This window comes from Vigna umbellata, chromosome 4 (assembly GCF_029865625.1).
Source record: "Vigna umbellata cultivar VRB3 chromosome 4, Vumbellata_1.0, whole genome shotgun sequence".
Taxonomy (NCBI): Eukaryota; Viridiplantae; Streptophyta; class Magnoliopsida; order Fabales; family Fabaceae; genus Vigna; species Vigna umbellata.
The window spans coordinates 19,911,926-19,923,608 of record NC_142168.1 but is presented as its reverse complement, the minus strand read 5'-3'; the positions used below and the strand labels follow the sequence as shown (position 1 = coordinate 19,923,608).

The 11,683-nt window shown below is 34.8% G+C and overlaps 1 protein-coding gene across 1 annotated transcript; it reads left to right on the top strand.

Annotated features, from left to right (window-relative positions):
* Window positions 1-7,989: 7,989 nt before the first annotated feature.
* LOC124844896 (receptor-like protein EIX1) lies at window positions 7,990-11,337 on the top strand. Its single transcript, XM_088114109.1, has one exon. It carries the CDS (start codon window positions 8,034-8,036, stop codon window positions 11,331-11,333), a length of 3,300 nt encoding a protein of 1,099 aa, XP_087970235.1. The 5' UTR covers window positions 7,990-8,033; the 3' UTR covers window positions 11,334-11,337.
* The last annotated feature ends 346 nt before the right edge of the window (window positions 11,338-11,683 follow it).

The window sequence follows — 11,683 nt, the reverse complement described above, 5'->3', positions numbered from 1 at the left end:
ATCCCGATTGTACTTTTGGTTTATTATGAATGCGATGTTATTGGTTGATGACATTATGATATGATATTTGATGTGGTTTTGCTGTGTAGATGGTTATAGATTGACTTGATGTGTTCGAGTAGGGGTCTAGGTTTCTAGTTATATGACCTTAATTCTCGGGTCTTCTTATATATGTGTGAATAAAAGAACAGCTCTTAGTCTTTGTGACAACGATAAAGTCTGTGTGAAAACATTATAGTCTGTGTGACGATGTTAAATTTATGTGACAATGATAGTCTCTATGACACATGTTTGTGTGATTGGAAGTTAAGGGTATTGGTTTTAGATAATTATAGTATGTGTGACGTTAGACTAGTAAGAGTAAAGTTATTGGTGAATTCAATTGTGATGTTTTAATTGTTATAATTTGAGATTATATTAAAGTTGTGGTTATTTACATGGCTCATATGTGTCTGTTGCGATGATCGTATGACGTGTGTGTTATATGGGAGTACATATGAATATTGACGTTGATAGAATGAAATAATGGATGAGAGAGGCTAGCATTTTGGGAGCAAGAAAGACGTATATAAGTTTTAGTTTGAAAAATAAAAGTTTTACTTTAGGAAGTGCACGAAATACCGACAGATCCTTACCAACGGCCTATGTCTGTCGGTAATTACCAAATACCGATGGATTTAACGACGACTCATTGAAATGGTTTTTTCTGACGAATATATCCTTCGGTAAGCATCAGGTGCCATTACCGAAGGGCAGGATTTGTTGATGAGCAGCAGAGTTAGTTAATTAGGGCTTGGGGGAAAATCAGTTTCCTCCTTCCTTCGAACAACATCTTGCATTTCCTATTCTTCTCTCGACATTCTCTCTGCTTTTGTTGGTTTCCCTGTGTAGAGGTCCTCTCCGCTCCGTCAGCCAGCGTGACCGTGAGCCACCGTGTTCGTGATTCCCTATCTCTCAATCGCGTGTTCGTCATTCGTTGTGTCACATCGGAGTTCCTCCATCGCAGAGGTTAGTTCATCGCTTGATTTTCTGGTTAAACGGTGGGTTTCACCGATTGTCATTGGGGGATGGGTGTGTTGATGGTACCATTGGCTTTCATTTGCTGTGACGTGTGCATTCTTGTTATAGTATTATTATTCGAGGGTTAGAGGGTTAGAGGGTTGTTCTTCGAGGAGTCTTGCTCGAGTGTGGTTCATGTGTGTGAGCGAGGTATTTTAAAGCATCTTGGTGGAGGTTTTGTGTTGTGTTTCTTCCCCTGTCGTTGAGGTAAGTACTTTTCTAATTGAACCTAAATGTGTTGAGCCCCTATTCTTGGTAACAAGGTGTTTAATGATTAATATATGTTGTTGTTAGGGTTTGCTAATGTAACTTGTCCATTAATGTACAAGGTTTTAGGGTGTCGATAAAGGGCTGAGGCATAGAATGTGTGGAAGGTTCCAACGCACTAGGTTAAAGCTGGTTGCAAAAGTCTTATTGCTGTAGGGCTATACTTGAAGTCAAGTGTCTAAGAGTTCATCATTTGCATATAGGTAAAGTTCGTTCTCTTGTGTTTGTGTTGCTTCATTTTGGGTTTTAAATGTTATGAATTGGATTGAATTCTAATTGAATTTGGATTTTAAGTTTTGCAATTTGAGCAATTTGAGCATGTATGAATTGTCTATTTTGATGATAGCCTTGATGAGAATGAAATTGTGCAGTTTTAGCATGTATGAATAATGTGTTCTATTTGATACACACACACACACACACACACACACACACATATATATATATATATATAGTCTTTGAAAATGATTTCTCTTTGCCAATGGTATTAAATGTGAGGATTACTAGAACTCACTATGTGCCCATAATAGTAAGAAAAGTAAATTTGATAGTTTGAAGATTAGGTATAGTAATTGAAGAGAGAAAATATAATGTGAATGTGACATGTTATGGGTATTGTTATTGCTAGATATTTTTCAGTTTTCTGTTTTGGTTTGTAACAGTTACATTTGCTGTTATTTGTAGTTATTTTTTGTTTTAAGATGTAACAGTTACATTTCTTGTATGACTTCTTTGTATTCTTCTTAGGTCGAGAGGTTTAGCCCATGTTGCTAACACATGCATTATAGTTCTATGAAGATCGATTCTTACCCAAACCTGAATTAGATGTTATGGATGTTGATGAAGGATAACTCCAACGATTATAATTTGAGAGTTGAGACATGTAAGAACACATAAAATGTAACAACAATAATACTTCATTAAAAAAAGACTTTTTCTCCCAGAGAAATGACAAAACTTAAACAAGTACATTTTTTACATTTCTATTAAAGGAAGAACAACATAGAAATTAAATATTAGACATGTAATTATGATAAGGTTCTCACATACCTTCTCATTGAATAATGGAAGACAAGAATAGGTGACCCTTAGCTCAACATCAACAACAATATATTTGTTCCTTTGTTGGAACACTTGGTCTTGCATCTTGAATCCTGTTAAGATATCCTAAATTACTAAACAATAAATGTAACCAATCTGAAATTACAAGATGTTTACAATTTACTGAATACCGTTGAAGAGAAATACTGCAAACATATCATTCAAACCAATATTTACAAGAAAAGTTCAAACCTAAAATGAAAGCACCATGTAGATATGCACCTAGGAGACATTGAGTGAGTTCATTGTTCCACTACTATGAATGTTATCAACACTATACAAATAAATAAATGTTGGTAGATACTTCAATCACCACAACAAGATACCACATCCTTTTCCTTCGGTAATTTTCAACGGTCTATTCCTTCGATAATTACCGACGGTCTTTTCCTTCATAAATTATCGACGCCATGTTCCTTCAGTAATTATCGACGGTTTTTTCCGCCGGTAATTATAGAAGGATTAGATTGTCGGTAATTATCAAAGGATTTGACCGTCAGTAATTATCGAAGGCCATTATCTATAGGTAATGGTTATCGACAATGGATTTACCAACAGATAATAGTCTATCGGTAATCCATCAGAAATACGATATTTTTGATAGATTTTGTATGTTTCTAACGGACTTAGTTCGTTGATAATCCCAACTCTTTTTGTAGTTAACAGTTTATTTTCTTTAAGTTAAGGATATTTATTTTAATTTTGAAATAAATTAAGTTACCTTGAAAATTTGACTGTGATACACGTTTAAGTAACTCCTAGAGTCGAGATGTTACAAATGATAATGGGTTGGGTCAGGTATAGATAATGTTTACCTACTACCCAACCCGCAACAAAAAAATTATCTCCTTATGACCCTCATTAATAGCGCAATACCTGTTTAAAAAATATCCGCAGGTATTTTTTAAACTTGCAAGTGTATATGTGGATACCCGCAAATATTTAAAAAAATTATTTTATAGATTTTTAAAATAAATTTAAATAAAATTACAAAAAATATATAAAATCTAAAATAAATTAAAATTTAATTGTAATTAAATTTAATCTAATAAAATATAAATTAATTTAATTAAATTTATTTTAATAAAATATAAATTAAATTTTTATTTTTGTTTTTTATGGGTAGCGAATACCTGCGAGTACGACTAGTAGAATACCCACACCCCATCCATTTATAAGTGGGTATTAAAATACCTGCTATGCACTATCCGCAGGTAGTAAATACTTGCGGGTATCAAGTATCCATGGCGGGTACAAATTTTGCTAAACTAACTCATAAGGACATATTCTTCTTGTGGTGTTTGAAAAATAATGTTGTCATCAACTAACGACACCTATTATGCAACACATGGTCAAATGCAAAAACAACAACATTGTTCGTACCCAATGTTGCTTGTCTCTTTGAGCTAAACTTGAGTTATAAGAGCCTCATTGGATTGGAATGGAACCACTAGTTTGATACAAAAACATTGTCCAAATAAGACATTATATGCAGGTGGTGATGATGATGATGATGAAGACACTCCAAATGTTGCAGAAGATATTCACTAGTGCAAAACGCGAAAAAGAACGCGGGTAATACGTCTCGGTTTCCAGAAAACCGAAATATATGTAAAGGCGGTGACATTTTTGCAATTTAAATGAACTTATAGGCCTCGGTTCCCCTTGAACCAAGGCATACAAGCAAAATTACCTCGGTTATTGATCAAACCGAGGCGTAATACTTTTTGAAATTGACCTACAACATCGGTTCAATTAGACCTAAGGCAGTAGAGAGAATTTTGAAAGCGGTTTCCAACACACCGAGATAATAGAGTGAGTATAGACATCGGGTTTAGTAAAGAACCAAGGCAGTATCGGTTTTTTATCTTCACCCACGAAGGAAATTACCCTAATCTACAGTTTATCTGCATCCAACCTCTCCTTCATCGCCGTCGCTCCGTTATCGCCGCCCAAAGCCCATGGCCGCATCCAACCTGTTCCCGCGAAAGCCCATTCCTCCGTCTTTGCCCCCAAAGCCCATGGCCGCATCCTCGTCTTGACCCATCCCACCCCCAAACCCGTTACGCCTCCCACCTCGCAACCCCAACCCCACCATTAATCGCCACCCAATCCGATCCATCAAACCCAGGACCAGTGGGAACCACCACCGAACGCGATCTCGCTCCACCACCGAACGCGATCTCGCTCCACCACAAGACGCGATCTCGCTCCGCCACCGGACGCGATCTGGACACGATCTCGCTCCGCCACCGGATGCGATCTCGCTCCACCCCTTCGTCGAACTGGCACCGCTTCCTCCCTCTCGTCTCTCCTTGTCATCAATCACGACAACAAGGATATGCTCTCTCCGTCGCCCAAGTCCGACAAGTTCGTTCCGCCGCACCTCCGGCCCGGGTTCGTGCCCCGGGAGGAGACCAACCTGGGCCAAGTTCGTTCTTTCTTTATAAATTGTTTTGGGTTTGCTTGTTGTCATTTGTGGTTGTAGGCATCACCAACACCATTGACAATATTGTTCAACTTTTTTTTACTTGGACTGTGTATGAATGATTGGATTATTATGTGCTTTGCTGGATTAGAATTTTCATTGGCCTTTTCAGAGTTTTGCTACTGGTCGATGGAGTGCGGTTGTTCAATTGGGTAATACAAGATGGCAGTCCATCACTATATGGAGTGGTTCATGAGAGGCTCCTTGCTATGTACATTTGTGCTGATCATGGAATTGAGGCAGAGAAACAGTTGTGAGAGATGAAGCTTGTGGGTAAGGAAGCTGATGGAGATCTTTATGACATTGTTCTTGCCATTTGTACTTCACAGAAAGAGGGCAATGACATTTCTTGATGAGTCGTGATAGTCTAGGAGGATGTCTTTTGCATCTTGGTGAGTTGTCTGATGTCTTGATTGAAAAGATTATCCCTTGTTTCTTTTGTTTGAAGAGGTTGGCAATATTTGATATTGATGATTATTGAACTACTCAAACATATTTTCACTCTAAACTAATCTTATTTAAGTGGAAACTACCAAATTTTAGGTGGGTGATTTCATCTCCATATTCCACAATTACAAAGGAGACACCTATTCTTTACGTGTTTTATATGTTATATTAATTTATTTGATATTGATTACAAAGGAGACACTTATTCTTCTTTCATTATTACAGTTCTCTTTTATATGTTATATTAATTTATTTAAGATCTGAAGTAGAGAACTGAAAGACGAACTTTGCTTTATAGGATGAATTTAAGTATCACAATATCATTGTTTTTTTTTATTGAATTTCCCAAGATACTACCTCAGTTCAAAAGAGAACTGAGGCGAAAAGTCCTTAAAAAAAAGGGAGCAAAATCCTACTGCCTTAGTTACTTTTGAATCGAGGCAAAATCCTACTCCTTTTGCTTCGGTCCACAACCGAGGCAAAAATGGGTAGACTTTTTACCTCGCTCGTATATGCCTCGGTTTCAGAACCGCTGTCGTATCTCTTGACTGTACTAGTGATTGCTAACATTGGACCACAACACCAAATACAACAACACAGTGTACAACGAGATGGAGTCTTGGCTCAAGATGACAAGTTTACACAAATGATAGACATAATTGATAACATCCAGGATAATCTTTCCAATTTGACATTGATTGTGAGGCAAAGATTTGATAACACCTACACAAAATTACAATTTGGAAGATCAAATTTATGCATTGTATTAAATTTATTGTCATTATTTTAAGTTTAATTTATTGGGTCTGAATTAAAGAGTGTACTTTGTGTTCAAACTTATTTCAATTTAATCTAAATATGACAATTTTTGTTTATTATATCAAATTCAATATATTTTTTGTTAACAATAATTTTAATAATATACAAATTATTATTTAAGAAAATATATTAGCAATTAATTTTTTTTTACATTAACAATTTCCCTTTCAATATAATTTTCAATACTTAAATTTAAATTTATATCAAATTTCTACGTAAAAACAAATTGGTAATAATTTTTTTTATCAATTAAAACAATTTTTAATCTATACATCTATTATATCATTCATAAGTTCTCACAAATTTTTGTTTCAAATCTCTTCATTCATTCCTTCAAATCCCTTCCAAACAACACTATAATTTCTTTTCCATCTTATCAAATTCATCCCTTCACTCTCCCTTAAATTTATTCTCTAATCCAAAAACTACCTAAGTCGTACATACTCAATTTCATTTCATAGGTTGAAAATGCTGCTATGGGTTGCTTCTCTAAAATTCAAGTAAAAACGTCGTGTATTCCTTGAAAGATATTTTTTATATTTATATTTATGAAAGTTGGTAGCGATTAGATAGCATGAATCAACTGAAAGGTATTTTTCCACTGGTGGATCCGACCCAACTATGGAAAATTAATGCGGTAAAGGCAGTTTTTCCACAACTCAATGATTTATGTGATTGAGCATTTTAATTTTTTAACCCATATTTTACGATTGAAAGACTTCGAAATTCAACGAATATATTTATTAATATTGATGAAAGTCATGCTCCCAAGAAGACTTGCTGCACATAAGTGCTTTTTACATGATGTAACCCTTTTTGTGAAGTTGACAGTGGAAGCTTGTGGTCTCGGTAGAAATTTAATTATTTCTTTTTCAATTAAATTCTCAGATCTACTATTATTTTCATCAAAACAATCTCATATAAACCAAACTACTCTATCAATGTAAGCAATAGTTATCTTTGGAAAGATAGTCAATAACTGAAATTTGATATGTTTGGAAATTGATAACAGGAAGTTGAGAATGGTTACGTACCCTACTTTATTTACAATTTTTAATTAAAGTAGCTTATAAACATAATGTTAAAGTAGCTTAAAAACTAAGTTTCTGTTACATTTACATACTAGCTTATTTATAATTTTTTTATTAAATTTATTGTCAAAGTAGTTTATCTATATATTTAATTATAGAACTGATTTATTTAATAATATTTTTGTATAAATTTTATTTTTTGTCAATAAAATATTTTTATTGATAGTTTTAGTTTTTTCTTGAATATTTAACATTTGGACGTAACCTTACGTGATTTCAGTGACAGTCAGGTAACAGAACACATGAGTTTCTTCAAAGAACTGTACAACATATTTTTTATATTTATATTTTTGAAAGTTGGTAGCGATTAGATAGAATGAGTCAACCATTCAACACCACTATGGAAAGTTAATGCGGTAAAGGCAGATTTTCCACAACCAAGAGTAAGAATGATTGATGTGATTGAGCATTTTAATTTTTTAACCCATATTTTACGATTAGAAAACTCGGAAATTCAACAAATAATGTATTTATTGATATTGTTGAAAGTCTTGCTAGGAAGACTTACTGCACATAAATGCTTTCTCCATGATGTAACCTTTATGTGAAGTTGACAGTGGAAGTTTGTGGTCAGGGTAGAAATTTAATTATTTTTTTTTATTAAATTCTCAGATCTGATTACTGTTATTTTCATCTAAACATCTCATATAAACCAGAGATTACTATTATTTGCATGTACACTTTCTTATTACTTCTTGGTTCTTACATGCTCTGCTTACAATATTCATCACAAGTCAAAATTTCATATCCAGAATTTTGAAATGGCAGGTCACTTACTGAAAATCTTTTTGGCAATCTCAGTGTGCCTTTTGCTTCCGAAACTATTCAGTCTTGGATTCATCTCGCCATCGCAGAGTTCAGAAGTGAAATGCATTAACAGAGAGAGAGAAGCACTCCTCAACTTCAAACATGGCCTCATAGATCTCTTTGGGATTCTGTCAACATGGAGGGATGATGGCAATACAACTGATTGCTGCAAATGGAAAGGCATTCAGTGCAACAGTAGAACAGGTCATGTACAATTGCTTGATCTTCGTGGTTCAATAATGCATTATTTGGTTGGTTCAATGAATCTTACTTCATTGATTCACTTGCAAAATATGGAATATTTGGATCTCAGTTATAATTTTGACAGTAGTAGCACTCCAATCCCAGAGCAAATGGGTTCCTTCAAAAAGTTAAGATATCTTAATCTATCATATATTCCTTTTGTTTGGGGAATCCCTTCTCAACTGGGGAATCTCTCAAAGTTGGAGTATGTTGATCTTCAAGGAAATTCTTTCGATGGAGCAATCCTTTCAAAACTGGAAAATCTCTCAAAGTTGAAGTATCTTGATCTTAAAGAAACTGATATTTGTGAAACAATCCCTTCTCAACTTGGGAAGCTTACAAGATTACGATATCTGGATCTAAGTGTCAATAATCTCCAAGGAAAAATCCCCTATCAACTCGGAAATCTCTCACGCTTGAGGTATCTTGATCTTGATCAAAATTCATTTTCTGGAGCTATACCTTTCCAGGTTGGAAATCTTCCTCTGTTGCACACTCTCAGACTAGGTAATCTTAAAATTAATGATGCAAAGTGGCTGTATTCTCTCTCTTCGTTAAGAACGCTTAGCTTGAGGTCGCAGCCTGATTTTGGCTCCTCTTGTCATATGATCAATGAGCTTATACCTAACTTAAGGGAGTTGAGGCTAGTTAATTGCAATCTTTCTGATAATGATTTTTCATCTTTGTTTCGTTCTCATTCCAACTTTTCCACATCTCTTACTATCCTTGATCTCTCTGATAATGTTTTGACTTCATCAACATTTCAGTATCTGTTCAACTTCCCCAAACTACAAGAACTTTATCTGAATAATTGCAGCCTTACTGACCGAAGCTTTCTTGTGCCGCCTGCTTCCATTAAAATATCTCTACCTTCTCTTTTCACTCTTGTTCTATCCTCTAATCTATTAAAATCAACGGCTATATTTCATTGGATTTTCAACCACACTGCCAATCTTCGAGGTCTTTCTCTTCGGAATAACTTGTTAGAAACTCCCATTCAGAGTGGATTTGGGGAAGTGATTAACTCTCTTGAACATCTTGACCTCTCTTTTAACAAACTACAAGGTGAAATTCCATCTTCTCTTGGGAATATATACACTTTGCAACAATTACGCCTTAGTGACAACAACCTGAGTGGGGAACTTTCTAGCTTCATTCAAAATTCTTCATTCTGCAACTTTCAAAGTCTAGATTTATCTTTTAACCGGATTACGGGAATGCTACCTAATCTTTCACTCTTTACATCTTTAAGGAGTTTACAACTTTCCAACAATCAGTTAAGTGGAGGAATACCAAAAAGCATTGGGTTGCTTTATGAGTTAAAGTATCTTGACCTAGCGGAAAATTACTTGAAGGGTGATATCAATGAATTGCATCTCACAAACTTATCTAAATTGGTATTCTTGGACTTAACCGACAACTCATTGTCTCTAAAGTTTGCTAACACCTGGATTCCACCTTTCCAGTTAGATAGTTTAGGACTAGCTTCTTGCAAGTTAGGCCCAAGTTTCCCAAGTTGGTTGCGTACTCAAACTCAATTAACCTTTCTAGATCTTTCTGATGCTGGGATTGATGACTTTATACCAGAATGGTTTTGGAACAAGTTACAATTTATAAGTGAGATGAATATTTCTTACAACAGTCTCAAAGGTAGAATTCCGAATTTACCAATCAAGCTTAATAATGATTATTTAACAATTGTTTTCATCCTAAATTCAAATCAGCTTGAAGGTGAAATTCCGGCCTTTTTGTCACAGGTTGATGGATTAGATCTTTCGAACAATAATATTTCGGATTTAAGTTCCTTTGTGTGTGGAAAAATAGCAACTACAAATATCCGCACTTTGGATTTGTCAAATAATCAAATAAATGGACAACTTCCCGACTGTTGGGAACATCTAAATTCGTTAGAATTTCTTGATTTGAGCAATAATAAATTATCAGGGGAGATTCCACATTCTATGGGCACTCTTGTTAATTTGGAAGCTGTGGTCTTGCGAAACAATAATCTAACTGGAGAACTACCTTCCACACTGAAGAGTTGTGCTAGTTTGATTATATTTGACATGAGTCGAAATTTGTTGTCTGGTCGAATACCCTCATGGATTGGAGAAAATCTACAAGAGTTGAAAATCTTGACCATGCGACTAAATCGCTTCACTGGAAGTGTTCCTGTCGAAATTTGTTATTTGGGGAAAATTCATCTTTTGGATCTTTCAATGAACCACTTATCTGGTGGAATCCCAACGTGTCTGAGCAATTTCACGGCAACGAAGGAAAGGAACCTAATTACAAGACAAATTATAAGGGAACGAAAAATTTCATCTGATGAATTTAACTTTAATATTTATGACTTTAACGTGCTGCTTATGTGGAAAGGTAATGATTTTGTGTTTTGGAATCCTGATGTTCTTCTAAATAGTATTGATCTCTCAAGTAATAAGTTGACGGGTACAATACCCAACGAGATTGGATACTTACTTGGATTGGTTTCTATGAATTTATCAAGAAACAACTTAAATGGAGAAATTCCTTCTTATATTGGGAATTTAAATTTGCTAGAATTCCTAGACTTATCAAGAAATAATTTCTCTGGCAATATTCCTTATACTCTTCCCAACATTGATAGTCTTGGTGTGTTAGACCTATCAAACAATAATCTTAGTGGAAGAATCCCTCTGGGGAGACATTTTGAAACCTTTGGTGCCTCTAGTTTTGAAGGAAATATTGATCTTTGTGGTGAGCAACTTAACAAAAGTTGTCCCGGAGACGAGACAATACAAAAACCACAAGAACCAGCTATTGATAGTGAAGATGGCAATTCAGTTTTCTATACAGCATTATACACGAGCTTGGGGCTAGGATTCTTTGCTGGCTTTTGGGGCTTGTTAGGGCCAATGCTACTTTGGCAACCATGGAAAATTGCTTATTTGAGATTGTTGAACAGACTCATAGACTATATACTTTTAATGGTTGAACTAAACATTGCCAATAGATTGCTCAAAGGATAACAGGTATTGATTCAAATAACTTCTTGATGACATATTAAAAAATCCCTCAAACTAAGTACAATCTATAATTCTACATTCATGTTTGGTTGGAATGTATTTCTTCAACTGAGATACATAAAATAAACTGTACAACCTGACAAGATGAGGTGGTCGAGGAACTAACCTATCTTCCGTAAAATCTGATACAACCGAATAAACTTAAGTTTTTGTGTTTGGTTGCTCTCTCAACTCTAGTAGAAGGAGAAACCTTCGATAACACATGATCACATACTGCAAATTCAAGGATCTCTTTCTCTAATCAACATATAATTTTTGTTTTCTTTGAAAAAACACTTGTAATAAATATATTT

Excerpts from the sequence above, each read along its gene's own strand:
- LOC124844896 (XM_088114109.1), top strand. The coding sequence starts at position 8,034 with ATGGCAGGTCACTTACTGAAAATCTTTTTGGCAATCTCAGTGTGCCTT.